Source organism: Letharia lupina, assembly GCF_014066315.1.
Source record: "Letharia lupina isolate WasteWater1 chromosome Unknown contig_15, whole genome shotgun sequence".
Lineage (NCBI taxonomy): Eukaryota > Fungi > Ascomycota > Lecanoromycetes > Lecanorales > Parmeliaceae > Letharia > Letharia lupina.
Window position 1 is genome coordinate 1,401,028 of NW_023502984.1, and position 27,021 is coordinate 1,428,048.

A 27,021-nucleotide genomic window follows, 5' to 3' on the forward strand; every position below is an offset into this window, starting at 1 on the left:
TCACCCACCCACTCCAATCCCCCATGGTTGAACGGATGGAACTACGGGCGCTCTCGCGCAGCCTAAATATATAGCATCTCCAAAGAGGGTTGCCGAGGGACGAAACAAAGAATGGGGGGCGGCCAGGATCTATTCATTTCCCATAGGCCGCCAGGTATCCAACTTCCATATCAGAGTTGTGTAAGAGCCTGCCAGGTCAGACAAGCTTTCGCATTGGGAAACAAAAGATATGAATTTGGTAAGTCATGGAGCCTAGATGTATAGAATCGATATTCCTTATAGAACCGATACTTTAGCGTTACGCGTTCGCAGTCTTAGCTTGAATGGTACTACGTATCGATGTGCCCTTCCACTGACTTGCCTACTAAACGTAGCTCTTCCCCACTCAAGTGCTCCTCCATCTCCAGATCGCCATCCCGGTCTGGCCCCGCTTTGTATTTCTGCGTCCTTTTCGCTGACCCTCGACCATAATTTTCCTTCAAAACAAGCATTTCATGTCCGTCGTCCCAGCCATAGGAATATGCCCTCAGGTCCTTTGCCTCGAACTTTGCCTCCTTGTCTTTCTTCAAATCTCTAAAGAAGGCTACCTGCCAGTCCACCAAGTCACTAGGCGTGCCTTTGATCTTTTCGTATATGTTTTTGTTTCTCCTCAGTGCCAACAAGGTCACCAGATCGAGCACACCAAGGATGAGCAGCAGTATGATTTCGATGGCAAGGATAACCCAAACACCAATGTTGGTAGCTGCACGAGAAAGTACGCATCCGGAGACTGAGGCAGTGTGATCGGCATTATCATTGGATCCCCAAGACATACTCATCGCATTCAGATGAGTTTCGAGCACTTGCGTGTATCCAGTAGCATTGCCTTGGGAGATTACCATGATAGCACCAAGGATCAGCGGGCCCCAGTTAGTGAGCACAGCGCTGGCGTTGGTATTCGAGAGGATCAGATCAAGAGTTGTATTACTAATTCGATCTGTCAGTGATGCAAAGGAAAAGGTGCATGGTCCTGGTGTGCGTACCTCGAAGGAATCTGCGGGCTTGCAACCAAATTGCAGTGCAGATCTGTAACCGAGAATTGAGTGGTATCCGAGTCTCCGGACAGATTTGAGATCATGACTGCCTTGACATCCCAAGTAGACCCTAGGCTGGAGCTCAATTCCACCAAGTTCGCGAAAGCATTCAGACCATCCGAGTACCCAGGCTGGATGAGGGCGCCTTGGTCAGCTAGTATTGTGTTCGTATAGAGCAAGTCCCGATCAACCAGCTGGGGGTGCAGCAGTCCCTGATTTGGACGAGTGAGGTTGTTGGTAAAGGCGAGCTTCCCAGCAAGGCTAGGATCTCGGTTGCATTGCCAGCCGCCTAGAATGTCTTCATCCCGAGCGTAGAAGTCCAGATCATTGTTAGCAATCTGCGAGATTCCAATTATAGGCGTTAGACCCACTCGCGGCCGGCTGAAATAGCTGATCATCTGAGAGGAGACAGATATGGTAGAACCGGGCCACAAGGGCGTTGGGTAAAAATAGTCTGGTAACGGCGTCTTCTCTGGCCAAACGACAGCATTTGCCTGACTGACAACCACTCCTTTACCAAAAGGACAGTGCCCAGCCAAAGTGTAGCCAAAGACGAAGTAGCTGACAATGAAGCTGGAAAGTACGCTTATCAACCCAGAAAAGAGCATGACGACGCCAAAGGGGCCGCCAGGGAATCGGCGCGTTCTAAACCAATTCAATGCAGTGGACGTAAGGGACAGCCACGGTGACAAGTGGCTAAGAGGCAAGCCATTATTGTTTACAGCAGCGCCCTTTAGGATGGCTCTTTGATTGATCCTCTTAATGACAAATGACCCAACGAACGGAAGAAGGGTATTGACTATCGTGAAGGCAGTCGTGAAGTACGTCCGCACGTTTCTGGAGTCCGCGTCAAATAGCAGGGCGCTGCCACTCCAGCAGGTACTTGGGGTCGGGGTATCGACGGTCAAGCAAGAGACCATGTTGATTCAATAGTCGTTACCTGCAGTCTGGGTTTGATACGAACGCGCCTTCGCAGGATCGAGCACGCAGAGTAATCAGAAGAAGCTTCGATCGAAGCTCATGACGATTTATGAAGCAAGGGAGGCATATTAAGAGAGTTCGAGCTGCGAGATTTGACAGCGACATTAGTAGACATGCTCTGCACTCACGTATGGATTCTTCTACGTGTCTGACCAATGACTAGCATGTAAGTATGTAGCGTGTTTGGAGCTGGAAACTAGGCTGGGGTACCCAGGTACCTTAATTTGCATGCGCCGATCCTGTTGGTGATATTACTGCGAGCGAAGAGGTCATTCTGCTCCACATACAATGCGCAGACCTCCTTATGGATGAGCGACAGAGCACCGCTAACCGTGCCCGCGCCGTTGGGAAATATGTCTTTGCTCGTGACTATTGTATCCTGCTTTCTTGCAGCCGAGGCCATTTGTTCTTTGATTTGATCGAGATGGCATTCAGGATCACCCAAGCTCGCGAGACCGTCGCCCGCGCCGCAAGAGCGTAAAGCAGCGCTCACCTTACGCTGGAAGAGGGGTGAGGCCCGAGCAGGATTTCGTTACCTTGGCAGTCTTGGCGGCAAGGAGGGTCTTATAAGTGCAAAGTCCATCGATGAGTAACCATAGCCATCCCATGGATTATTGCCCGAAGACCCCGATTCTCTTCTTAAACGCGGGAATACGGCTGTGCTGTGACGCTCGATGTTCAGCCCGACAACTGAGATTGACAAACTTGGAAGGCCCAAGTCCCTTGATTGGAGTCACTATGCTTGTGTAACTTGGAAAGAGCATCCGAAAGGATCCAAACTGCGTGCACTGGGGTAGACGCGTGGTATATTTGGACGTCAAAGCTTCTATGCAGTGCCCTTGAGCAGATCATTGTATCAGAGGTAGAGCAGTCCTCTGTCGTAATGAAGTCTTAACTGTGGGGGGCGAATGTATCATCTCGCTCCTGACTGAATCATCTTCTCGATATGCTCCCGACTGTTCTTGTGCGTAAGCTCCAGAGAGTGCAGCTTTTTGTTGAGATTCGAGATGTTCGACTTTAGCTCCGCTGTTTCTGATAATAACCGCTTCTCTACGTCGGACGTAGGCATGAACACGAACCTGAAGGAAGGAAGGAAGGAACATTAGCATAGAGTGACTGGAGAGATTGAGAGCACGTCGCACATCTTTCCTACTCCCTGGTAGACTTTTGTGTCCTTTGATAGTTGCTTGACCTCAGTGGAGGTAAGCTCCAGCATCCGGATGTCTCTTTGCTTGGCTGCTACGGCCGTCTTGACAATGTTGATGTCTCGCTGTGCTGAGAGAGCTTGGGATTCGATTTCTTGAACAAGCTGCGTCAACATCAGCTGGGCCAGGGAGAAATAGTGAAAGGATATGGTGAACCTTCTGTAGAGCTTGATTGGGGATTGACATCTTGTACGACCAATACCGGCCGAATCAGGACAAAGTAGACTCGAAATGGCCGGAGACCTTGGTGAACTGCTTATTTTTTGGAGGAAATCTCAATTGGCGTCTCACTGACCGAGGATCTGAGTTGCACATATGTTTGGTTAGAGGATCGGCAAGCGCCGGGTATGCCCTTAGCGTACCATTCGGCATCTACCTTAAATAATAAGTACCGTAATATTTTGGCAGCGTGGTCATTTGTCAACATCTAAAATCTACGTTGTTGTCGCATCAGCAGCTAAGGCGTTCAAGATGTCTTCCTGGCTCCCATCCATCGCATATGGTAACCCAGCTGGTGGCTATTGGGACCCAGTCACCTCCACCATCAATTGGTGCGAAGAAGTCTGCAAACTCCACCAAAATAATTCCATTGGCCCCACTGACAGCTCCACAAGGACTACTACGCGACCCCATATGCCGCCGAGATAGTTAACACCCTCACGAACCTCCTCTTTGTCTACCTTGCCTATCGGGGTATTCAATCCTGCCGCAACCATGGCCATGACACCATCTTTCTTGTCAGCTTCATTGGCTATCTACTCGTCGGGACCGGCAGCTTCCTCTTTCACGCAACGCTCAAATATCCCATGCAGCTCGTCGACGAGCTCTCTATGATATACACCACCTGCCTCATGTGTTACGCCACCTTCTCATACTCGCGCTCCCGCCTCTTCTCGCTCTGCTTGGCGCTCTTCCTACTCTCGCTCGCCATCTTCATCACGCTCTATTACCACTACCTTCAAGATCCCGCCTTCCACCAGAATGCCTACGCAATACTCACCGCTGTCGTCCTTACGCGCAGCATGTATGTAATGGAATTGAACTTGCGGCCGAGGTTGAAGCAGAGTGAGAGCGAGTACAAGTTGTTGCACAAAAGGAGTATGACAGCCGATGAGAAGCTAGTCAGTCAAGGGGAAGACAGGAGGGATAGAAAGATCCTGGGCACGATGTGGCTCATGATTGGTTTTGGTCTTACGACATTCCTTGGGGGTTTCTTCATCTGGAGTTTGGATAATGTGTATTGCTCGAAGCTGAGGTCGTGGCGAAGGCAGATTGGGCTGCCGTGGGGCGTCCTTTTGGAGGGTCATGGGTGGTGGTACGTATCAGCACTGATTTGCTGAATAGAGCAGTTTGCTAACGCATGAAATGTAGGCACCTTATGACCGGCACCGGTGCCTACTTCTACATCACTTGGGGTATCTGGCTGAGGCATTGCTTGAACGGACGGCAGGATGAGTACGACTTGTCGTGGCCGAGGTTTTGGTCACTGCCAGAAGTTGTTCAGACGAAGAGCGCGAATGGCAGTGCTCGACATGATCTTTCCAAGAAAAAAAGTTGACGAAATTTGGATTATAGCAGATAGACATAGACCATCGTAATCCCAAGCGGTTGTTCCAGAAAAGTGTGGAACCAGGTGAGTGTGTAAACCTAAGACTGGCCTGTAGTCTACATCAAAACTCTTACCGCAGGGTTCCCGTTATCGAGAGAAGATTAGCAGGTCTCTGATTGTCTTGGATGACAGATATCACAACGACGACGCTGAACACCCCGTCAATTAGTGATGGATTCCACGGATAGGTGCTATTGTGTCTATTTCTTGGGCTTCTACGTTGCTGAACGATCAATATCGGATTCTGATCTCATATCCCCAAATTCCACAAGATGCCTCAAGACTTCTCTGCTTTTGGTCATAGGCAGATCATGTCCTGCGCTGCAAATCAAGAAATTCACTTGGGCAGGTCCCAAGATGCTTTTGACATCATCCATGAACTCGTCGGAGATGATGACAGGGTCACTGTCGCCTAAGATGACACATCGTGGCATACTAGACCATTGGCTAATACGCGGCCAAGTCTCACATTGCTCACTGATAGGGCCATAGCGCATAGTCGAAATGTAAGACTTGACAAAGCCATCGTGGTTCTGAACTTGCCATCCCAGTCACACATTTAGAGCCTCAGCCTTCCGTATAGCTTTCGACTTATGACATTGCTTACCACAGCATTCGCGATAGTCACCCCAGGCCGTCTCTTCGAGATGATAGTTTGATCACAATCGACCTGTGAGTCAGGTTGTCCTTCCGATGCAGCCATGTCAAAGTCAGCTGGCCTTGCGTTCGGAACCTCCGTTGGCTGGGCTGTCAACGTTCTTTTGACAGACCACTCCACAACGCTTTCCGGAAAGAGACCTATTGAGTATAGCAGTCGGCTGGACGTGCTGAAATGATGTCTCCGGACAAAACCCGAGACGTCTGTTCGCTGCTCTTGGAGCGGGGAGCGTCAGTTGATGCAGTCGATCACCAATATTTCCAGTAAGAAGAATCGCATTCCTTATGGGATTCATCATGTGTTACAAAGATTCTTACTTGTCCCAAGTACACCTTTTCACAAATTGATGTGGTATCCTCAAACCAACGAGGATTCCAATCTCGAAGTCGGTCGTCTCCTTCCATAGTATGGCGCAGATCTGTCCATAGAAGACCATCAAGGGTGGACAGCATACACAATCGGCACAGCAGATGTGCCTCAAACGACAGCCCACGACTATCTCTTACGCCAAGGTTGCGGTACGGATTTCGATCTTACTCGCTGATTGGAGCATTTGTATGGAATAGAGATCTTAAGGGCAGCGAGTCATCGGTCTTGAACAATGCTGGATATCTGATGTCTGCGTTGAAGGAATTTGTAGCTCGTGCAATAGGCAAGAGCAGCAGTGCACATCTGTTAGATGGCAGCCATGATTCAGGGTTCGAAAAGAGGGTATCTTTACAATCAATAAAAGTGAATATAGACTAAATGGTAACTCACCAGTGTGCGAGTTTGAAAAGACGAGAGCTCTGAAGACTGCCACTTCTTCTGACAACTTGCCTCTTGGGAGATAGAATGCTTGAGATTCTCTCTATGCATGACTCTTTTCATATTCTCGTACAAGGCTCTTCAGAGCTTTTCCGACTTTCTCCTCGGATCACCGCCAATATTCTTCTTCCACTCTTCACTGATTGTGCATTTCGCCTTTCTCTCCTTTGCCTCCCATTCCCGCTTGAAATCTGCTTCCTCGCTCCTCCAACGCTTCAAATCGCTCGCCAGCCATTCTCCGGCGGCAGTAGCACATCTTGCGACGGCTTCCATGGGAACAAGATGCCCCACGTCTTCGAGCACCACTTCTTTGACTCTGTCTGCTTCAGCACCGCCGCTACCTCCTACGCCGGTACCCGTACGCTCCATCTTCTGCTTCCGCAAGTCAGGTGTGGATAAATCAGACTGCCCACCAAAGATGTACAGAGCGCTAGGCCTTAGGCGCGGGAGGTCGTTGAAAACTGCAGGTGGCTCAGGCCGGTAGAATGGGTACGTGTCTGCGGCTCTCAGATCCAGATCAGGATGCGTGGGGCGATTGACAACCAGCTTGCCATTTGCGTCCAAGCCGTCAAAATTCGGACGCAAGAAGGTAAAGACCTCCTGATGCTTGGTAGTAGTCAAGGTCACAGGGTCATCATCGTTTTCTGAGCGGTCGGGGTAAATAGCTGTTGGCAGGCTTCGCAAGCCATATTTGATCCATAGGTCTAGAACCCGAGGGTCCCAAGACTGATAGAACTTGCTTTTCTTGACCGATGATGCGGCTTCCACACGAGAAGGCCAGTCATCGCGGCGGAATGTTGATGCTTGGGTATGCGACAAACGTGATTTGTCCGGAGCTGCAGCAGAAGCGGTCTGGATAACGGGATCAATGAGAACAAGAGATGTCAGGAGCCGTGGGTGTAGATAGGCCAGATTGACCAATTGATTCCCGCCCATGCTGTGGCCTACGCCTACCAAAGGACGTGACATTTCCTTGCGGAAGTGGTTGATCATGTGCAGCAGGTCGCGAGAATGATCATTCCAAGAAGGATCGCTGCCAAGCTTGTCTTCATTCAAAACCCCACTCATCCCTTGCTGAGCAACATCTGCAATCCATATGCCTCTGATGGTCTGTCCTTGCTTCCTCAAAGCCTGAGATAAGTCGTCCCACAGAGGCTCGTACAACTCCTTCGGAAAGCCATTGGCATGAGTACCAATGATGGTGATAGCACCAGCTTGGGTGTAAGACTGGTCCAAGGGAGTATATTGCTTGACGTGGAGGACAAGATCATCTTCTTCATTTTCCAATGTTGCTCCAGGGTATTCTCGAACATATTGGCAAGGAATAGTATGCTCTTGCACTCTGAACATTGAAGGAGACATGGTGGGAGCTGCGAGTTATGTACACCTGTGTAAGGGCAGTTTCCCTGTAGAAAGAGCGAACAAATTTTTTATTTGAACAGGGAAAGTCTCGAAAATATATACAGCAATCAATCATTAATGGCCCCTTGCAATGCCTAGCTGCTCGGCCACCAAGCAGGCGGCACAGACGATTCGATACTCATATCAAGTCAAGCCATGATTAGAAAGCATTGAGGACTCTTCTCCGCATGAACTCGGTGTTTCCATATGTACAATATCAGATGAGAAGGCGGTGACGATGTGTGGACCAATATGCGCCGTCAGCAGCCCCAATTCCAAATGCTCGTCAGTCATCACGATCTGCCCGAAACAAACCCCGCTAAATGTGGTCACGTGTGGCAAAAGCTTGGCGCGTCAATCGATAACGGTTTTGCCGACGCGACTTCAGTCAACATTTGCGCAAAGCCCCCATCTCTAAGGCGCCCGCCAATTTTTTTCATATTGTTCATAAAAAAAGAGCTTGTTGCCTTTAGAGACCACCTTCAAATCTGTCGAAAGTAGCCGCTATGGATCTGGACGGTGCAGAAAGCAAATCTTTATTCGCACAAGTCCAATTCTACATCGTGCAAACCGTGGATCTTCGAGGAGACAGCGCACGCGAGGTGCGTGTTACAACACACAGATGAGAGTGAAGAAATGATGCTGACACAAGCCTTCAGCTTGCCAAGTTACTGGAAGACAATGGGGCCGAAGAGATAACCAGGAAAGCAATCGCGGACCCGATTCCTTTGCAAGACATCACGCACATCATCTCAACCACAACGGATTTCCCTGAGTACGGAGCAGCCAACGATGCGCTGAAGTCTGTGGTCAAGCCAGATTGGGTGAAAGCCTCGATTGCTAAAGGCAGACTTGCAAATCCTCGACAATACAGCCCAGATCCTAGGCTGTTCTTCTCCGGTCTGGTCGTTTGTTGCGTCGATCTACCAAGTGGAGATTCAGATGCTATCATCGGAGGCGTTCTCGCCATGGGTGGACTGTATTCTAGTTCATTATCGAAGATGGTCACCCACATTGTAGCCCTGACTATGGACTCGGACAAGTGCAAAACGGCCATCAGCAGGAACGTCAAGTGTAAATTTGTTTTGCCACACTGGTAACAAGCCTTTCGTCGAAAATCTGCGACGATTACAAGCTCTGACTCTTGCTAGGTTCGACGACTGCCTCAAACTAGGCAAACGAATTGATGAAGCGCCCTATTGCCTGCCGGATCCCGAGATCCTACGCAAACGCCCTGAAGATCGTATACCCGAGGCCGGACGACAAGACATGCTAGGTGCATCATCTCCTAAACCTGATCGGCTGCCCACGCCTTCCAGCTCACCCAGCGCGAATCGTCGCCAACTCACGGTCTTCAGGGGTAAGAAGGTCATGCTCTCTCGGGATCTCGAATTGGGGAGTCATCTTTTGGGCACTATTGAAGATCTGATCTTAAACGGTGGAGGGATGGTGACTGGCAGCGTATACAAAGCCGACATCTTCATCTGTCATTACCGAGAGTCGCTTGACTACCGGATAGCCTCCAGGGCCGGGAAGGACGTCGGAAACTTGGCTTGGCTCTACTACCTTATCACTCACAACGCATGGACTTCCCCTTTGCGACGGCTGTTACACTATCCGGTTGCTCGCCAGGGTCTTCCTGGCTTCAGTATATTTCGTATCAGTCTCTCGAATTACAATGGTGAGGCTCGTGTGTACTTGGAAAATCTTGCCAAAGCGGCAGGAGGAGAATTTACCAAGACCATGAAGGAGGACAACACCCATCTAATTACTGCTCATATGGTTAGTGAAAAATGCGACGCGGCAAAGGAGTGGAACATTCACATGGTCAATCACCTTTGGCTTGAAGAGAGCTACGCCAAATGGCAGATACAGACCGTCTCTGATCCGCGCTACAACCATTTTCCGACCCGTACCAACTTAGGCGAAGTTGTTGGGCAGACGCCAATTGACAAACAGGCAGTTGAAAAAATGTTCTTCCCTCTTGGGTCCGACGTTGATCCCTCTGCTGAGAGTGACGATGTGCCGAGGCCAATGTCCGTGAAACCTCCTAACGCTACATCTTCAAGGAGTACGAATGCCATGAACCCCCATCCATCGCGTTCTGCGGGGAGTCAAGAAGTACCTTTCCGTGCTCTTCAATCTGATGGCCATACCCCCAAGGCTTCGAAAGAGAATAGGAGACATACAGAGGGCAACGCAGTTCGAACACCAGCCTCTTCACGATTCATCGGCCAGGGTAAAGAGAACGAGACACCTTCTACCACAGGCAGTCGCAGTGCAAAGGACAAGGCAGTCGCAAAGTTGCACGATCTCGCTCCTGATATCGCACTTTTCCAGAAAGAGAGAAAGAGAGTTGGTGGGGTTACCCATGGAGGTCGCAAGTCAAGCGAAGATTTGGTACCCGAAGTCAACAGAAAGCGATCGGTATCGAAAGACGAAGATACCGATACAGGAGCAGATGAAGAGACCAGGGCGACGAAGAGGGCTAAGAAGTCAAAGGGGCTTGCTCCTCCATCGATGCGTTTGGCGCTCTCTGGATACAAGGGGTGGGTAAGTGCTGCCAAAAAGGAAGGCGAAGAGCGCGTAAGTACAATGGTCAGCTCACCAGCTATGAGCATTACTGACATGACTCAGGCACGACTTCGAGCGATGGGAATACTGATCGTCCCTGATGTCGCCAGTTGCACTCATCTTGCTTCTCCTCATATCCTCCGCACACAAAAGTTCATCTGCGCGCTGGCACACGCTCCCATTATCCTATCTACCGACTTTGTAAACGATTGCCTCTCACAAAACAAGCGCCTTGAGCCAGAGAATTATCTGCTGCAAGACACCGAGAGCGAAAAGCGAATGGGCTACAAGCTCAGCGATTCCCTCGTTCGAGCAAAGAGCAACAAAGGTCAGCTCCTTCGAGGGTACTCCATTTATTGTACCGAGCTCATTCACGGCGGCTTTGAGACATACAAGTCCATCGCGGAGGTCAATGGTGGCAAGTGCCTCATGTATCGTGCTCGCGCTGGATTCACGGCAACGCTGCGAGCAGGTTTGGACGAAGAGGGTGACGACTCCGAAGCTAGTTCGCCCGGATACGTGTACCTTATCAGTGGTACTACTCCAGAAGAAGCGAAATTGTGGCCGAAATTCCGGCAAATGATCGACGGATTGGGCAAGAACCCTCTCGTTGTCCGCCACGACTGGATAGTGGACCTTGCGCTGTCGCAAAAGCACCAATGGCGTGACTCTTATAACTTGACTGAAAAGGATATCACACTTACGGCTTGAGCGTATGGTGGGCATTTGGACGACTGAGCGGAGCGTTTGTGACAGCACAAGTCCCTTTTTTATTGGCATGTCGAGAGAGATGGATGGCGAATCTGAACGTCTGTATATCAGACCCGACTTCGTGGGAAAGTGTTCGGTGATGGTCACGTTCAGGCTGCAAGAGCAGCACTCAATGCAGACATCCTTCAGAAAAATTTGACTCCCTGTTGATCTTCACTTCCAAATACCTGCGCTTTGCCCCGTTTGACCAACACGGCCAGCGATCTGTGGAACAGTTCGGCGTCCATGCCGTGAAAATCTAGCATTCCGTGAGCATTCGACTTCGACCTCTTCTCGCGAGGTACTATACCCTGTCCCACAGTCATCTCCCCGTTCATCAACTCATAAAGCGTGAGCACCGTATTCTTCTGCCCAGTGTCCTCCACCCACCCAACAATCACCTCCGCCCACTCCTCAGGCCTCTTCCAATACACCCACGTCGTCCCCCCTTTCGCCTCCACCCCTCCATCGATCCACTCCGCCCTCCTACCACCCTCGTCCCTCGTCATCCAATCCACCACCTGCAACGCATCGTTCACGCTCAACCTCTTCCTCAGTTCTGCGTTCTTGAACAAGGGCGTGTCGAGGGCGGCGACTAGGGAAAGCTTGAAGACGTGGCGATGTCGGCAGTAGCGCTGGATTAGGCGGGACCATTTGCGGAGTTGTGAGAGGCGGGTTTGGAGGTTGGGTTGGAGGGTGAAGAAGGGTGGGAAGGAGTAGGACTGGGGGTAGGTGAATGATTCGGCGGTACGAGGTTGTGCAGGAGCCATGGGACCTGTCTGGATAGCTATGTATCGCACTCCAAAGAAATTTCTCCCATTCCAAGGCGGGTGGATGTTGATGTCTTGGCATCGGCCCTACGAGTATGCTTATCGATAACGGGTGCCAAGAATACAGAAATCTTTGTTCTCGCGCGACGCGGGTGACCGTCACGCGAGCCTGAATGATCCTGAGTGACTGCACCTTCTTGAAGGTGAGGAAATTGCTGTCTGGTTGGTATTCTTATCAGAAAATATTACGTATCTCTTTCACCGTCTAGGGTGGGCGGTTCGTTACAATACGGGCTACATAAGTTGATGGCCTGGTTAAGATTCATACGCAGAGCCTTCATGGAAAAGCGGCGACGATAGGAAAGACACTCAATTATCAACGTCGCTCTCTCAAGCTTATTCTTCTCATCTTTCTTACCACTCTCAACTTCTTCTTCCACTCTTTCTCTTCTTGTGTACTTTTGCCCTCGAATTCATCCTTTTTTAAATCGCCCTCCCCTAGTCCTGGTCGACCTTGCTCGCTCCCCTAGCTGTCTATTCCTCTTCTGCCGTCCTCATAAATAACGCAGAACGTCAGTTAGATACCGTTAAGTCCGACTTTGAGTCGGACTCCTGGATTCCCTATCTCTTTCCTGTAAGATATAAACCCGACTGTTGCCTTTACTGCCTCGATCATACCGACCTACATTTGAAGGAACGACTCCACAACCTTGACAGTAAATCTTCGTTGCAGCGGCACTTCGACCGTCTTCGCCCTTTTCGGCCCCGCGAACCCTGCCCTTTCCCCCATCCCGAATGTGCGACAGTCACGCTTAACCGTGTGATGCATTTTAAGAATCATGCGGCGACCGTTCACGGAATCTACATGTCTGACAAGATTTAGTATATCTCGTGGAATTTCGGGTTGATTGTGTATACTAGAGCAATTGTTCTACGATTCGTCTATCTCGATATATTGACTAAGGAGGACATCAATCAGGTCGCTGGGTTTTCCTGAATCTTCCGCACATTTCTCCTATGTCCTGAGAGTCCCTTTCCATCTTTTCAATGATTGTTTCCACCTGAACTCCCATTCGTTCCCACAAAAACCACCTGAACAGCAGTGAAGCTTCCCACTCCATCAGCCTTCATATTCTTCACTCTTTGGACAGATACGTACTTACGCGGCAGTAGCAGTGAACAAGTCAACTAGTCTCGCATTCGTCACCAGTTTCAGACTAGTTGAGAAGCCAGCCGTGAAAAGTCCAATCACGATCAAGCGTACTAGATCAGAGCTGATTGTGTACAGGACAACGATGGAGGCGATCGGGAGTAGAGAAGCTAGAACTACACCGACGAGGGACGGGAGGCGGGAGAGCCCAGTTTGTGAGTAGGAGACTGTATTGGCGGACCAATTCGTGGCTTCTGGTTGCTGTAAAGGCGTAGTAAGTAAAGATAGTAGCCAAGCTTTTTCCAATGTAGAGTAGCATCAAAAAGCTCGGATCATTAATGACGTTTTATTTCAGCGTGGGAGAGAAATCAGTACCCTCAGATATTTCCCAACAACCTGATGCCACCAGTGCACCCCTGTATTAGTTACCCAGGCCGTAAGAGGATCGTCGGCGTGCCGAGCTTGTAGAGCGATGAGGTCTGATTTATCCGGCTTTGACCAGACATCACTGTCTTGGCCCACCAGATGCACATTGCCCATTGAGACAGATTCCATCCATTGCTGGAGAAAGGAGAGATCTCTGGGGTTGGGCTTCTGAAGACCTGCGAGGGCCGTCTGGTGCAGAAGCGCTTCGTCTGTGATGTCTCAGTACTGCTTCCACAAATCGAGATTGAGAAACAATAGATTCGTTGGATCGGCTTTGACGAACTATACTCTTTCAGTTTTTCCCGTATCCTGAGCATAGTCCGCCATTGTTGTCCGGCTCTTTCGTCACTACCACTACTTTTATCGTCCGATCTGCTGAGATCGTCCCAGCACTCTGAATAACGATTTCGATCGAGGATATCCGATGCAGAGTCTTGGTCAGCATAATATCGAAGGTCATCTTCCAACGCTACTAGTTCCGCTTGAAGATATAGTAGATTTTGAGCGTTCATCGCTCCAAACCGACGAAGAATAGCCACTTCAGGATTGGCTCCCATCAAGGAAGCCATTTTTGCATAACCTTCCATCGTAAGACAACGGTATTGATTCAATGCAAGAAAAAGGTCTTGACAGCTGGTTCATGTTATAGCAGCAACATGGGCTGTATCCTGATTGGTAGCCCCATGGCAATTTAATTGTCTCACCTGCATTAGAACGTATCTTGCGACATGCGTGGTTGTCATTTGACAACAGTATTGAGACGTCGCCCTGCTCTTTCACACGAGGTGAGGCAGTCTTGTAACGAACGATATTGTCTATTATAGAATTCTCGACGATTGTTGCGACCGAAGCAACCAGGAATAGTCCCATCGGACGATCGAGCAACGCAAACCCATGAGGTGGTCGTAGCATAATACTTTCGACACGTACTAAGGAACTTGTTCCGAAGTACATGTACCTTATTCGGCTACGATTTGATCATGCCGCTAATGTTACGAGTGTGCCAAGTGTCCATGGGGCCCTTGTTCAGACCGGCCCGCCTCTCTCCCGAGAATTGCTACCGTCTAAATCTTGTTGTACCATACTTAGGTATTGAGTGTAATCTTAGGGCGGAGGGTTTCCGCGGTCAGGCTGGGGAAGCGTCTGAGCGTAAAACCCTCAAGATAGAACGCCTACAGTAGTCAAGGCGTCGACTATGCTCTTTAATAGCCAATACCCATGGACCAGCCTCGCTATAGGAACGAGGTATAAAAGACGACGTGGTGAAATGAATCTGTGTTCGATCGTTTTGCGGACAGCATAGAGGGGTAAGATGGGTCAGGGGTTCTCCAAATGGTGTTAGTCTCAATGTTCGAAAAAGGGGCTTTCATGTTCCAAGAGCGCTCTCGAGAGACCTAAGTTCTTCTCTAATAACAGAGTTGTACAGGTCAATTAGCTACGGGTGATTCTTGATCGAAGCTTACAAATCCGATCGCATCCTCGACCACAGAATTATTCAGACTACCAAAGCCCTAACAAAAGATGCGGAGCGATGGGAAGCAAATGCTTAGGGTCGGGTTATAAGGACTGTCGCGGTGAATTTCTCCCTAGGCCTTCCTACAAAGACCGGCAGAACTTTGACTGTATCATACATCGAGTGCTATATCACAACAGTACCCATACCCTCTACGCTTCATCCAACACTTGCGATTGCTTGCCATGTCTATTGAATAGCGACCAGCTTCGTGTATGCTAGCCTTGCTGCTGGCCCCGCGACTAACTTGACTGGCCGCTTTACTGCTGTTCCTTGTTTCGAGATGCTTTTATTCGAGCTCAACCTCAGCCTTCTTCTTCTCTTGCTGCTGCTTTGCCTTGGCTTTCTCGGCCTCCTGAGCTAGAATCAGACCGTCAGAAAATGTTGGTTCTTTAGGAAGCGAGCTGAGGGTGAAGTTACCGTCGGTATCCTTTCTATCTTGCGTCAGGGGTGAGAAAGAGCACACAGGGACGGTGACAAGGTCCTCAGCTGCAAGGTACTCGGCCCCAAAGATAATATCAAGATGGTCTGACTCAGGAGAGACGTAGAAGTCGCATCGATGCACTCTATTTCCTGTTTCATTCCATCTCCAGTCAAGGGATAGTACGCCATAGGGTGTTATACTGTGACCGCTGGCGGCCTTTAGGCTTGGAGGATTATTGACGCCCAAAATTTCGCTGGTTTTGCCTAAGCGTTCGACAAGTCGCCGAGAGATCCAGTTCCCGCTTTGACATTGAGTATCTAGCAGTGCTCGCGCATGGGCATACGGTCCACCTGCGATCGCTATTCGAATATCTTTGCTGAAAGTCTATGCCAAAAGCTATTAGTCACATCACACATTCGGTGGATTGAATCACCTCGACTTTTCCGCCAACCTGGTTTCTTACCTCCTCGTATGGTTGGCGCTGCCGATTATCTCCTGGAAGTTCTGGAAGATCTTCGCACTGTCCTCTATAAGTCACGTTAGCACTGTGCCTGAATTTTAGGGGCACATATTGCTTACTTGATCAAGAGGTCCGCATCGTCGGTCGGTAGTAGATGCTTCTCATCAATGACTGGTGAGTCTCTGTTGGAAGCCACACATTGCCTGAAGGCGTTCGTAACATTTGAATGTGAATCTTCGTCGTGACTGCCCTACACTCTTGTTAGTGCAAGTCCTCGAACAATCACAAGCTACCAACATACTGCGTTTTGCCAATGTCGTAAAGGATTTTGGAGCCGGCCGGACAACCTTCTCCACGGACTGCGGTCTGCCACCTTGAATTTCCCTTTAAATTCGCTATTGCTGCAGGTCCATAATGCAAAGCGCGGAAGAAGGCTTTTAGACTTGCTCATACTGCGTCTGTTGTAGTATTTCCAACCGAGGAGAACGGCCGCTAGAAGCATCATAACTCCGATGCTGACGCCCACAGCAATCCTATCTCTTGTTGTGAAGTCGCGGCCACTGGAAGAGATTTGGTAGACACCGATGTACCAAACGCCTCCGCATAATACCGAAGCATCACCGCAACAGGTACTGTTACAATACGCTTGGTCCGACAACGAGGTATTCGCCATCGGGTGAAGAGTGGTGTCGCAATAACATTCCAGGTTGTCCTCAACGCCGAAAACCGTGTGCCCTTGAGTAGAGCATAACTTGGCACAACCTACAACTGTGTTGTTCGACAATTTTACACTTGAGGCCTTGAGCAATCGATCATTCCAGGTATCGTGATAACAGCCTAGGTAATTCCATCCACTAAGCTGCTGTACAGCGGCCGTCGCGTTTGTGTGGCATTGGGGATTGCGTGCGCTGACAAGGCTTGTGAAACAAAGCAAGACTAGAACCGTATACTGCTCCATGAGCGTACACCACCAGTCTAGTGTCATGAGGTCGTCACCGCAAGGAAAGAAAGGCGGGTCTCGGCTGGGCTTGGCGTCTTTATTTGGGAGTTCTGTTGATGTAGATCATGTAGTACAAGGGTCTTTGTTGACAGCTCCAGCGTTAGGGGGAGCGACAGTAGTAATATCCTGGAGCATTTGTTCCAGGGTCTCAGCTTGAAAGCCCCATGCACCTCCTGAGAGGAATGCCCCACTAGGAGCATCTCAATCATGGGGAGAATACCAATCACCAAGTCCGGACCTTTGAAAGCTCTTACATTTGCTTATCAATTCTGCGTGTTTGTTTCAGGATGTAGCCAATGATTTCCAGAATGTGAGCAGGTTGAAACACATATGCAGGCAGGCAAAGTGCCAAGGCTTCCGTAGAATCTTTCAACGCTTCCCGTCAGCCGGGGTCGTTTTGATACGCTGTCTATGTATCGTGCATGTGCCCTTTAATGTCATCAACATGCCCAAGTAACACTGCGCAAAGGGGCGGGAAAGCCTTGCCGCACAGTCAACTGCGGTTGCTCGAGCTTCTAATATTACCGTATGCACTTCGGACATTCAAGGCTCAGGGCCCGACAAACAAGCCGGAAAGTGCCTATTCCATTGAAGTCCCCACTCCCTCAAAGAGCGTACTCCCTGAAAGTGCCTACTCGCTCACAGTTCCTAAGGAGTCAAATTTGACTTTTCTCGTTTCTCATTTGGATAGCGTCCAAAATTAGAAGGTGGGGGAGTGCCGGGGATGGGACGGGCCACAATTGGCTGGACGGGCCTTGCGCGCCTTTCTCCACACATACGGTACCTTAGCGGGCTGTTAGCCTGTTACAGCCGTCTTCAATCAACATTCAACCACCACACCACTATATGACTTGTTGAAATAATCAAGAAGGATGGATTGATTCTTCCCCCGGGTCGCGTATTAGGTACAGTAATAAATGAGGTGGATGGCAGATACGGGTGGCTGGCATGCTTGGGGGCCAAATGCTAACATGACTTTATTCGTATTATTTCCGTAAGAAATAATAATACCAGTTTCCGTTGAAACGGATGCGAACCGGAGCATCGTCACCATCGGGACGTTCGGATGGCTTACGGTTGTTTTAGGTGGGGGCTTGCGCAAGGATGTCCAATAGATCCTTCCTTCTAGAATCCCTCATTCTGAAATTGGCAACTCTCACTATGAGCATCCGGCACGACTCTTGAAGTACCACGGCACATACAGCAGCGATTCGCTGCGGTAATTGACGACTTAGAAAGTGCTATTGGGCTGGAAACAGCAAGAGCTTATCTGACGCCTCGGCCTATTGCCACATATAAATCGCTGGAGTTGACGATCTGTAAATAAAGTACATCAATAAAGACTGCATAACTGATGCGAGCCACCCGTCATATCCCACGCTGTTTTTGCACTACGAAAAGATCGAAGGAGCTTGTTTGCAGATAACGAACTTATAGATAGAAGCTAATCTATATTACCTAGCATCATCACCTTAAATCGCTATATTCGGGACCAGGAACACTCGCGGCGCTTTACAAGTCATACCCGGAACTAAAGAAATAACGCAAGAAATGATTCTCATATGAAATTGTTAAAAGCGCTACCTACTGAGCTCTGCTAGTTCATTGCATCCACAACATCGTCCCACTCCACAATTTTACGTACGATATGCACAGACCTGAGACAATCCTACTACAGTCACCTGGAGGTTCCCTGTCAGAGCAAGTTGGCATCTATACAGCATCACATCTCAGCGTCTCTTCGAGCCTGCGGTCCGTCTCATAGAATCCCTAGTACACCTTCCAGCTATCCGTAGCCATTCTTATAGCAAGATAACGCCTTGCTTCCTTATAAGCTATGGGAGGACTAACCAGCCGATATTGATAATATAAGGAGAATGCGGCAGCGACATCTCCCTGTCTATCTCCGTTCCGCCTATCATAGCGAATCCTTCGAGATCTACATACCTGCACACACCAAGAAATCCCGTCAGCTGGAATAACTTAACGAATACCCTCTTTATGAATTAAATTTTACGCAACAGTATATTAGTGTTATCGAAATCTTTAAGTCACAGCGCAAAACCTCTCTGCTAGGGCTCTTCGTTGTGAAATCATCATCAAATTTCCAGTTTTAAGGGGTGCAGGTATCTCTGTCACCCTCGTGCTGGCGAAGCTCGGCAAGTATACTAGAACACGTTCTATCGAGTGTCGCTTCTGTACCTACTAATAATAATGATAAGCCCCCCATCAAGCTGCGAAAGGCGATAGATAGATCAAGAGTTAGCGCTCGATTCGAATCGCTACCAAAAATATACGCAACGGTCCTCAGCCTTAAGGAAAATCACAACAGAGAATTTCCTAGGTGAAGCGTACTACTGCAGCCGGTCAGGGCAAATCAAAGCAGTCGTTTGGGGCTAGAGTGAGTGAAAGGATGAAATGTGAGCGTGCTTATTCGGCTGGGGTACTGATCACCCTGGTGGGGTGCTGTATTTAACACCCTATCACCTAGCCCGCACCTAAATGCGGTATCCTCGGGTGAGGACCACACTGAGCCGGGGGCAGATTTCTGTCTTCCTGAACCGCCAAGACCCTCTCATTTCGCAACACTTCAAACCTTCTAACCTTCCATGCTCCTAGGCTTTCTATCGCTGTCAAATCCGGCCGCTCTTTTGTCCTGCCCCGACAAAGCCCAACACCTGCCACCATGACGGCAGCAGGGAAGCGTCAAAAGCGCGAGGACTACCGCAAAACCCACAAGGAAGAGGGCAACGCCGAGCTCCCCAAGAAGAAATTCTACCGGCAACGAGCCCACGCCAACCCATTCTCCGACCACCGATTGACATAGTAAACCCGCCTGCCCGATGTCTACCTCGACCGCTGACAGCTAATCAGATGGTGCACCTAGCCCCGCAAGCCCAGCCCTCATGGACTGGTCCTCCCACTACCCTGCTTTCGTCGCACCGGACACTCAATCAGTCGCCAAAGATCACGCGGTGGTCAAGCCCCTGACCAAACCCGTAACGGTCGCAGATATCGGTTGCGGCTTCGGCGGTCTCCTCGTCGCGCTCTCGCCCCTCCTGCCCGACGAACTGATACTGGGGCTCGAGATCCGCACCCAAGTGACCGAGTACGTGGAGGATCGTATCTCCGCTCTGCGCTCCCAGTATGCCGACCGCTCTCCGCGCCTGTATCAGAACATATCGTGCCTCCGCGCCAACACCATGAAGTTCCTCCCCAACTTCTTCACCCGCGGCCAGCTGTCACACATCTTTCTCTGTTTCCCGGATCCGCATTTCAAAGCACGGAAGCATAAAGCGCGGATCGTGTCGGGCACGCTGTGCGCCGAGTATGCATACGTGCTAAGGCCAGGGGGCTGCGTATATACGATTACGGATGTGGAAGAGTTGGGAGAGTGGATGAGGAGTCGGTTCGAGGCGTTTGGAAACAGCGGGGTCGGTGGAGAAGATGAGGGGGGTGAGACTGGAGAAGGCCGAACGGAAGGCATGTTTGAGACAATTGAGTTGCCGGAGGAGGGGAAAGAGGGAGAGTGGGTTGATGAGGGGGGGCAGAAAGGGCTGGTGGCGATGCTGGTTAGGTGTATCAGGGAGGAGACTGAGGAAGGAAAGAAAGTCACGAGGAATGGGGGAAAACGGTTTGTGTCTGTCTTTCGAAGGAGAGAGGATCCAGCGTGGCCGGATGAGATTTGAGCCTCCTAAAAGGCGCACAGCCAATTCGAGACGATGTTGCAAGAACCTCGCTGTGACCATATAACAGTTCGAATGCATTTGAATTCGGGTTTAAACGATAATGAAGGACATGTTTATCGTTAGATGCACCGATTCTCACCACCGATGCCGTACGTCCAAAACAGCAGGTGACACAAGGCCCGCTTCCAAACATGCGGCCAGTTTTTCGAGAAATCTATAGCAGTCCCAAACGCCTCCACAGTATGTGGGGTATTTCCCTCCCCCAACAAACATTTCTAGATTATTGATATCCCCATTTTCAAGCTTTTCAAGCTCTGCTTCGATGAGCGGTTGTCTAAATCGTAGATTTATTACCTACTTTTTGACCGTACTGGCCAAATTTGTATGCCGCATCATTATTGCTGAGTATCTGCAGTCAATCAGCATCATATCTCCTCATTTGAGACATTAGTGACTTACGAGAAAATGCTGATCAGCGCAAGTAAGATCCCAAAGGCAGCTTTATCCGTAATGACCTTCCCCCCCGAGAAAGCGCCAATGACCACGATAAGGCAAGTCTTGAGATGTCCGACAACGGTACTCTCGAGAGGTCCTGAGCCACCAATGATGAAGAATTGCGACAGGTTGATTAACGCGGCAAGGAAGCCACTTAAGAGTATCAGTCCCCACATAACCGCAGGTGTCTGGTCCAGCGCTGGAAACTTGTCCGACCATGGAACGACATATAGTAGAAGTACACCTCCTAGGGGTGCTTGGTTGTACAGGAGCTGGAATCCGTTCACCTCGTATTTTCTTTGATAGGTGCCAATCCAGATTGTGTAGATTCCACTGACAGTGACGCTTCCGAAAGCGAGAAGCACACTCAGAGCACCCACAGCCTTGATTGGCGCACCTGGAACTGGAGCTGACTTCTGGTCGTAGTAAGAGATCAAGCCGACTCCGAAACACATAGGGATCAGAGCGTAGACTGCCATCCTTGGGATGGTTTTCTTGTAGAAGAAGAAGTTGATTATTGCGACAATGGGGGTCAGGAGGACTCGAGTGATTTGATAGAAGGTAATAGTTGAAACTTGGAGAGAGACATTCATGCCGACGATGTTCATAGCCATTGCGATAGCGAGAGGGAGCATGTTCATGATAGGAATCTTTCGAGGTTCGAACATGCCGACTGCGGGGCGAGAGAGGAGGTAGAGCGTCGCTGCTGTGACGAAGAAGTGGAAGGATGCGAAGGCTGCTTGACATTGTGAGAAGGATTTGTCGCTAAAAATGGCTTTATTGCAGAAGACCTGGTCAAGACGAATTTGGTCAGTATTCATTCAGCATGGCGATGAGCGCAATGAATGAGCATTGAGGGGCTGATGCGCACTGCTCCGTGGACGGATAATGGTAGCTCACGATTGTTACGGTAGCGAGAGTATTGACGAACATCCACATCAATATCTTGGCTCTTGCATATGGATCTTTGGTGGCATGTTCTTTTGTGACGACTTTGGGTAATTGCTCGACGAGGCCCTCCTTCTCTAGATCACCACTCCTTCTCTTTTCCTCCGTTTCTGAATCCGACATGTTGAGAAGTGTCCTGTCGGAAAGGGCAGACTCACTCCTGGGACGTTGAGCTTCCTCGCGAGTGTTGCTGCTCACGAGTCGGAATTTCTCGTTGTCGTCGTTCAAAGCATCCATTGCGGATACCTTGATTTCTTGGGAAAATTCAGAAGGAGAAAGAAAGAGCAAGGGAAATGGCAGGCAGGGAGGATTATGGCTTTTAGCCAGATACGACTTGACTACTGGGTGGCTGACTGCATGAACTGCATGAAATGCATGAGAGTGGATTACTTGCAGTTGTTTGGCCAAGTTGGCTTCGCTGTCCTTAGTGCTTCAAATAACACTCTCAGTCTTTGACTTTAACCGCATGGGGCGGAGCGAGCGGTTCTTTCTTTCCCTGGGTGAGTTATGTGGCACAGCAATCAGGCTCTGTTACAACGGTGAGCCTTCAAGGCAGCTTGAACCGACATATGATTCAATAAATACACCAATCACAATTCCATGTTATTTCCTTTTATCGCTCTTTCTTTCCCTTGCCCAAAAATGCCTTGGAATTCATTGAACTTGACACATTGTTACTTTGTTAGCAATCCCGAGCCCGAGGCCGAGCCTGACCGTGCCTGCCTGGCGATACCTTAGACTGTAGAGGAGCTAAAGAATTATAAACGCGCTAGCATTTTCAGCCGAAGAACTCCATCATTACAGAATTTAAAGTATTATTTCTCTTGTTGCACTGTGAACGCCAAATTTCAGCATCGCGGCGATGATGATGCGGCGGCGACGAAGCTCATTCTTTCCCTTAGGATTATGGCCCTGAAAGCCCGCGATGTCCTCATAGCTGCATTCATAGCTTTCGTCGCCTGGGGCTTCCTTATCAGCTGGGCTCCCATCCTCCGCTTTCTTGGTTATGCCTTCATTGCTGGGTCGTCAATTACTCTCCTTGCCATTGGAGCGTTGGTGCTGCTCAGCACGAGAAAGAAGCAAGATGTTGGGCGTTTGGCGAGAAGACCTCCGAGGACCGCAGCCTTTATCGCACCGAAAGCATGGAAGGAGGAGACCGAATGGCTTTCGACCAAGGCCATTTATAGAAGGACTCCCCTATACCCCCCCTCTTTCATGATATCGGACTGCCTAGACGGCTTACTTGACTGGATCCTCCGAGACTACGTTACCTCCTGGTACAGCAAAATCTCTCCGAGTTCCAACTTCGTCAACGAGATCGAGCGTGCAATAAGGATCGCATTGATCAACATCAGTGACAGACTCTTTGCGGTAGATGTGGTGGAAATTGCGGTCTCAAGGGTTGTCCCACTGGTCACAGCACATCTGAAGGATTTTTACGATGCCGAGAGGACAGTCCGAGGCAAGAACCTCAATCGCACTGTCACGGAATCCGACGAGCTCGACATTGCGATAGCTGGCAAATACCGTGATGGCAAATTACATCCTGCAGCCTCGCTTGCTTACTCGGATCTAAAGCTCGTTCAACAAGAGTACTTGCGCAGGATCATTGTTCGGCTCCTACCAGAAGTCTTGCCCGAGAGTATGATCAAGAGTAGAGCTGTTTCCGTCCTCATTAAAGAGATTATGTCATGCGCAGTGCTCGCGCCACTGATGCAGATGCTATCCGACCCAGATACCTGGAATCAATTGATGGAAGCCTATGGCCGGACCATGCTCCAGGATAGAAAGACTGTCCGCAAGCTTCGAGCTGCGCTGGATCAGCATGCTTCACCAGCACCAAAAGTCTCAAAGCCACACACTTTTCCGAGAATTGCTCCTGGTGACGATGAGCGCAAGTTTGAGCGCTTCATCAGGTCTATTCGACAATGTAACAATCTCTCGGAAGCGCGAAGGTTCCGGAGTGAGGTGGCTAGTCAATTGAAGCGGGAGTCAATGATGGAAGGGCAGGACCAGATACTTTTGCGCCGTTTGGATACCGGCAAGCAATTGCTTGATCAGAGGGTGGGCAAGCTGTCTGCCGTTGGAGGCACTTCAGGCTCTCGAATGCCTCAGCCAGATTTCCAAAAGGGTCAGAACACTTCAAGACTGCTGAATGCGTCACTCACGGAAGTTCTGCACGACGCGTCTGGTCTCTCGTATTTCATGGAGTATATGGACCGCCACCGACTCATGACATTTGTTCAATTCTGGATAGTCGTGGATGGATTTCGAAATCCTTTGGAAGAGGATCTACAAACTGATGATCCCTTTTCTGGAACCCAGGTGCAATGGACCGATTCGGATCGAACCGACATCGCCCAAATTAACGAGGCGTATTTGTCAAAAGCTGAGCTCAACTTGTCTGAGTCGACAAGGGAGGCTGTCCGAGCGTTCTTGAAAGCTGGCGCTGGAGCCACAGTGCCGGAGTATCTCCGAGCTCGAAGTGCTGTGCTGAAAGCGCAGGCTGGTGTCCTAGAGAAGATGGAAGAAGTTCACTTTCCAAATTTCAAGAAGTCCGATCTTTATTACAAATACCTGACCTCGGATGATGCATCTGCCAAGATGTCTTCAAGGCCGGCAAGAGCACTGAGGCAGCCGTCCGTGGCACCAATACTTGAATCTCCAAGTAGACCGTCATCTCTATCTCGCAAGGCAACTCGCTTCAACGCAAATGGGCCGGACCTCCGAAGAAATGCAAACTCAAACAGCGATCTCAAATCAATTGTCAAACACGCCACTGACGACTCGCAGTCTGTTCAATCACGTCGCTCGTTTGACGTAGATACGTCTGCGCCTCTGTTTGACGACGATATTGATGATGAGCCCCTCGCTCGTTCGACTCGAAGCCTAGACAACGAATCCTTGAATGGCGATCAAGCAAATAGAAACCAAGAGGAAATGGTTGAAGCCATGGAGGCAGCACTGAACAACATCATGATAGATGATCCAAAGGAGGACGACGCCAAGGATTCGATTTTTGAGACCCTAGAACCAAATTTCCTATCCACGAAGATCATGGATTCGCCACGAAGCTCGGGTGAACACAAGAGGACGGAGACCGCCTCCCATGAAAAGGGGCGAGAGCGGCCAAATCTGGCATCTTTAGGCCTTGTCAACACCTCGTCTCGGATTGGTGTATTCTCGGACAATGATCTGTTTGGCGATGAAGACAAATTCCTTGAAGACGAGCAAACGGACCCCGAGGTTTCTGCCGACGAGACAATGGAAGAGGAGATCCACCAAGCGGCGCCAGGAGATCTAGGACTAGCAGAAGCCATATCTGCCCTGACGGTCGATATTGAAAGACTAGCCGCTCAGGACTCTGTTGTCGACACTTTGACTCGGAAGGCCGAGCTCACGAATAACATTGCTGAGCTCCGGATTTTGGGCAAGTCGAAGTCAAGTCTACAGCGAGAGATACGTCGAAAAGAACTTCAACGGCAACAATATATTGTCCAAGAGAGTGACAACAGTCTTTATGGTCGCGCCAATGTTGACATCAAATCGATTATGGTTGGGAAAGAGGATGATGGGCAGGAGTTTGCTCTCTATGTCATTGAGGTACAACGAAAGGCCGGAGAGAACATGTCTGCCGCGTCATGGGCGGTTGCACGCAGATACAGTGAATTCCATGACCTACACCAGCGTCTTCGCAATATCTACCCTACTGTCCGGAATCTCGAATTCCCTAGGCGGAGGCTGGTCATGAAATTGCAACGAGATTTCCTCCACAAACGGCGCGTATCGCTCGAAAACTATCTACGAGAACTCCTACGTCTACCGGCCGTTTGCCGCAGCCGAGATCTTCGTGCCTTCCTCTCGCAATCAGCGATCATTTCCACCACTAAAGACTCAACTCGCGAAGGTGAACGGCGCGATATCATTTCCCGAATCTACAACTCCGTGACGGACGGGATGGATGAATTCCTTGGTAACGTTCCTGTTCTCGACCAACTCTCCATCGCCGGTCAGAATCTTATCTCAGCCGCCACTTCCCAGTTCAATACCATGCAGTCCACGGGCAGCGGCGCTCCATTGCCCATTGCACCTGAAGATCCCATACAAACAGCCGAAGCCCGCGCCGAGCTTCTGGCTTTCGATCCTAACACTAACAACACCAACCGTGCTGATCAACTTGAGCCTTTCGTCAAACCCATATGCGACATTTTCCTCGAAAGCTTCGATCTGCAACGTGGTAACAATTGGCTGCGCGGCCGAGCTGTCGTTGTAGTCCTCCATCAGCTCTTAGGCGGCACCGTGGAGCGCAAAGTTCGGGAAATGGCACGGTCAATGTTCGCGGAGCCAAGCGTACTCAAGTACATCAACATGCTCAAAGACACGATGTGGCCCAACGGCCAAATGCGGACAGAGACCGTGATTCGGACTGATCCCCAAAAGACGCACACAAGGGTGGAAGCAAGTGTAATGCTGGCGACGTTGATCCCGGATCTAGCAGGTAATGTGGTAGGAAAGGCCAACGCTCAAGCGGCGAGCAGAAGAATCTTTGCAACAGTTAATAATCAGCGTTTGAATACACATTTGGCTTTCACGATCTTCGACGAGGTTATTGATGTCCTTTTCCCCAAAGGAGGAATACGAGGTCTGTAAGATTTATGGTGGGGTAGGGGCAAATGGAGTGGACTGTACATCAGTAGCTCTAAGTGCGCGGTACTCCAATATTAAATGTCTAATGTAATCCAGCATTTGGAACCCATTCGAGCAATCATCACAAGTTTGCTCGATCCCACTGACTCGTTTTTTCCTCGAAAGAGAGATCCATGATAACTCATCGTTTTCCATCTGGCTCTAGTGTAATCCCTAAGAGAATTTGCGGAATGTCGGCAGCGCTTCACTCGTCGTCGAAGACGTGAGTTAGCAAACCCCCAACTACCTCAGCCCGTCTCCCTCGTCTCATGCTCCCCGCCTCTCCTTTATCTGCGGTCCTTTGCTCCCCATATCTTGGCAGCGCCTGGCCACGGCGTACGGATAGCGGTCTGCATCTCGTCTTACGACCGGGAAAAGGTCTACGTGCTGCTGAATACCCTT

At 49.8% G+C, this 27,021-nt stretch overlaps 11 protein-coding genes across 11 annotated transcripts; 4 read left to right on the forward strand and 7 right to left on the reverse strand.

The window, feature by feature from the left end:
- Positions 1-329: 329 nt before the first annotated feature.
- Positions 330-1,993, reverse strand: HO133_002744 (uncharacterized protein; the record flags this gene model as incomplete). Its single annotated transcript, XM_037293669.1, has 2 exons — positions 330-966; positions 1,023-1,993. The coding sequence occupies 2 exons, from the start codon at positions 1,991-1,993 to the stop codon at positions 330-332; spliced, it is 1,608 nt and encodes a 535-aa protein (XP_037150498.1).
- Positions 1,994-2,967: 974 nt separating this feature from the next.
- Positions 2,968-3,445, reverse strand: HO133_002745 (uncharacterized protein; the record flags this gene model as incomplete). The annotated part of the gene is made up of 3 exons (XM_037293670.1): positions 2,968-3,133; positions 3,197-3,363; positions 3,416-3,445. The coding sequence occupies 3 exons, from the start codon at positions 3,443-3,445 to the stop codon at positions 2,968-2,970; spliced, it is 363 nt and encodes a 120-aa protein (XP_037150499.1).
- Positions 3,446-3,730: 285 nt separating this feature from the next.
- HO133_002746 (uncharacterized protein) lies at positions 3,731-4,817 on the forward strand (the record flags this gene model as incomplete). Its single annotated transcript, XM_037293671.1, has 3 exons — positions 3,731-3,820; positions 3,874-4,574; positions 4,631-4,817. The coding sequence occupies 3 exons, from the start codon at positions 3,731-3,733 to the stop codon at positions 4,815-4,817; spliced, it is 978 nt and encodes a 325-aa protein (XP_037150500.1).
- Positions 4,818-6,414: 1,597 nt separating this feature from the next.
- Positions 6,415-7,695, reverse strand: HO133_002747 (uncharacterized protein; the record flags this gene model as incomplete). Its single annotated transcript, XM_037293672.1, has 1 exon — positions 6,415-7,695. One exon carries the CDS (start codon positions 7,693-7,695, stop codon positions 6,415-6,417), a length of 1,281 nt encoding a protein of 426 aa, XP_037150501.1.
- A 545-nt stretch (positions 7,696-8,240) lies between these two features.
- HO133_002748 (uncharacterized protein) lies at positions 8,241-11,019 on the forward strand (the record flags this gene model as incomplete). Its single annotated transcript, XM_037293673.1, has 4 exons — positions 8,241-8,336; positions 8,394-8,830; positions 8,886-10,320; positions 10,372-11,019. 4 exons carry the CDS (start codon positions 8,241-8,243, stop codon positions 11,017-11,019), a joined length of 2,616 nt encoding a protein of 871 aa, XP_037150502.1.
- Positions 11,020-11,204: 185 nt separating this feature from the next.
- On the reverse strand, positions 11,205-11,828 carry HO133_002749 (uncharacterized protein; the record flags this gene model as incomplete). Its single annotated transcript, XM_037293674.1, has 1 exon — positions 11,205-11,828. One exon carries the CDS (start codon positions 11,826-11,828, stop codon positions 11,205-11,207), a length of 624 nt encoding a protein of 207 aa, XP_037150503.1.
- A 682-nt stretch (positions 11,829-12,510) lies between these two features.
- HO133_002750 (uncharacterized protein) lies at positions 12,511-13,973 on the reverse strand (the record flags this gene model as incomplete). The annotated part of the gene is made up of 4 exons (XM_037293675.1): positions 12,511-12,697; positions 12,992-13,239; positions 13,354-13,613; positions 13,688-13,973. The coding sequence occupies 4 exons, from the start codon at positions 13,971-13,973 to the stop codon at positions 12,511-12,513; spliced, it is 981 nt and encodes a 326-aa protein (XP_037150504.1).
- A 1,233-nt stretch (positions 13,974-15,206) lies between these two features.
- On the reverse strand, positions 15,207-16,252 carry HO133_002751 (uncharacterized protein; the record flags this gene model as incomplete). The annotated part of the gene is made up of 5 exons (XM_037293676.1): positions 15,207-15,277; positions 15,338-15,725; positions 15,775-15,868; positions 15,921-16,051; positions 16,103-16,252. 5 exons carry the CDS (start codon positions 16,250-16,252, stop codon positions 15,207-15,209), a joined length of 834 nt encoding a protein of 277 aa, XP_037150505.1.
- Positions 16,253-19,487: 3,235 nt separating this feature from the next.
- Positions 19,488-20,490, forward strand: HO133_002752 (uncharacterized protein; the record flags this gene model as incomplete). The annotated part of the gene is made up of 2 exons (XM_037293677.1): positions 19,488-19,627; positions 19,689-20,490. The coding sequence occupies 2 exons, from the start codon at positions 19,488-19,490 to the stop codon at positions 20,488-20,490; spliced, it is 942 nt and encodes a 313-aa protein (XP_037150506.1).
- Positions 20,491-20,797: 307 nt separating this feature from the next.
- On the reverse strand, positions 20,798-22,170 carry HO133_002753 (uncharacterized protein; the record flags this gene model as incomplete). Its single annotated transcript, XM_037293678.1, has 4 exons — positions 20,798-20,804; positions 20,849-20,899; positions 20,950-21,776; positions 21,886-22,170. The coding sequence occupies 4 exons, from the start codon at positions 22,168-22,170 to the stop codon at positions 20,798-20,800; spliced, it is 1,170 nt and encodes a 389-aa protein (XP_037150507.1).
- Positions 22,171-22,839: 669 nt separating this feature from the next.
- On the forward strand, positions 22,840-26,583 carry HO133_002754 (uncharacterized protein; the record flags this gene model as incomplete). The annotated part of the gene is made up of 1 exon (XM_037293679.1): positions 22,840-26,583. The coding sequence occupies one exon, from the start codon at positions 22,840-22,842 to the stop codon at positions 26,581-26,583; it is 3,744 nt and encodes a 1,247-aa protein (XP_037150508.1).
- Between the last annotated feature and the right edge of the window lie 438 nt (positions 26,584-27,021).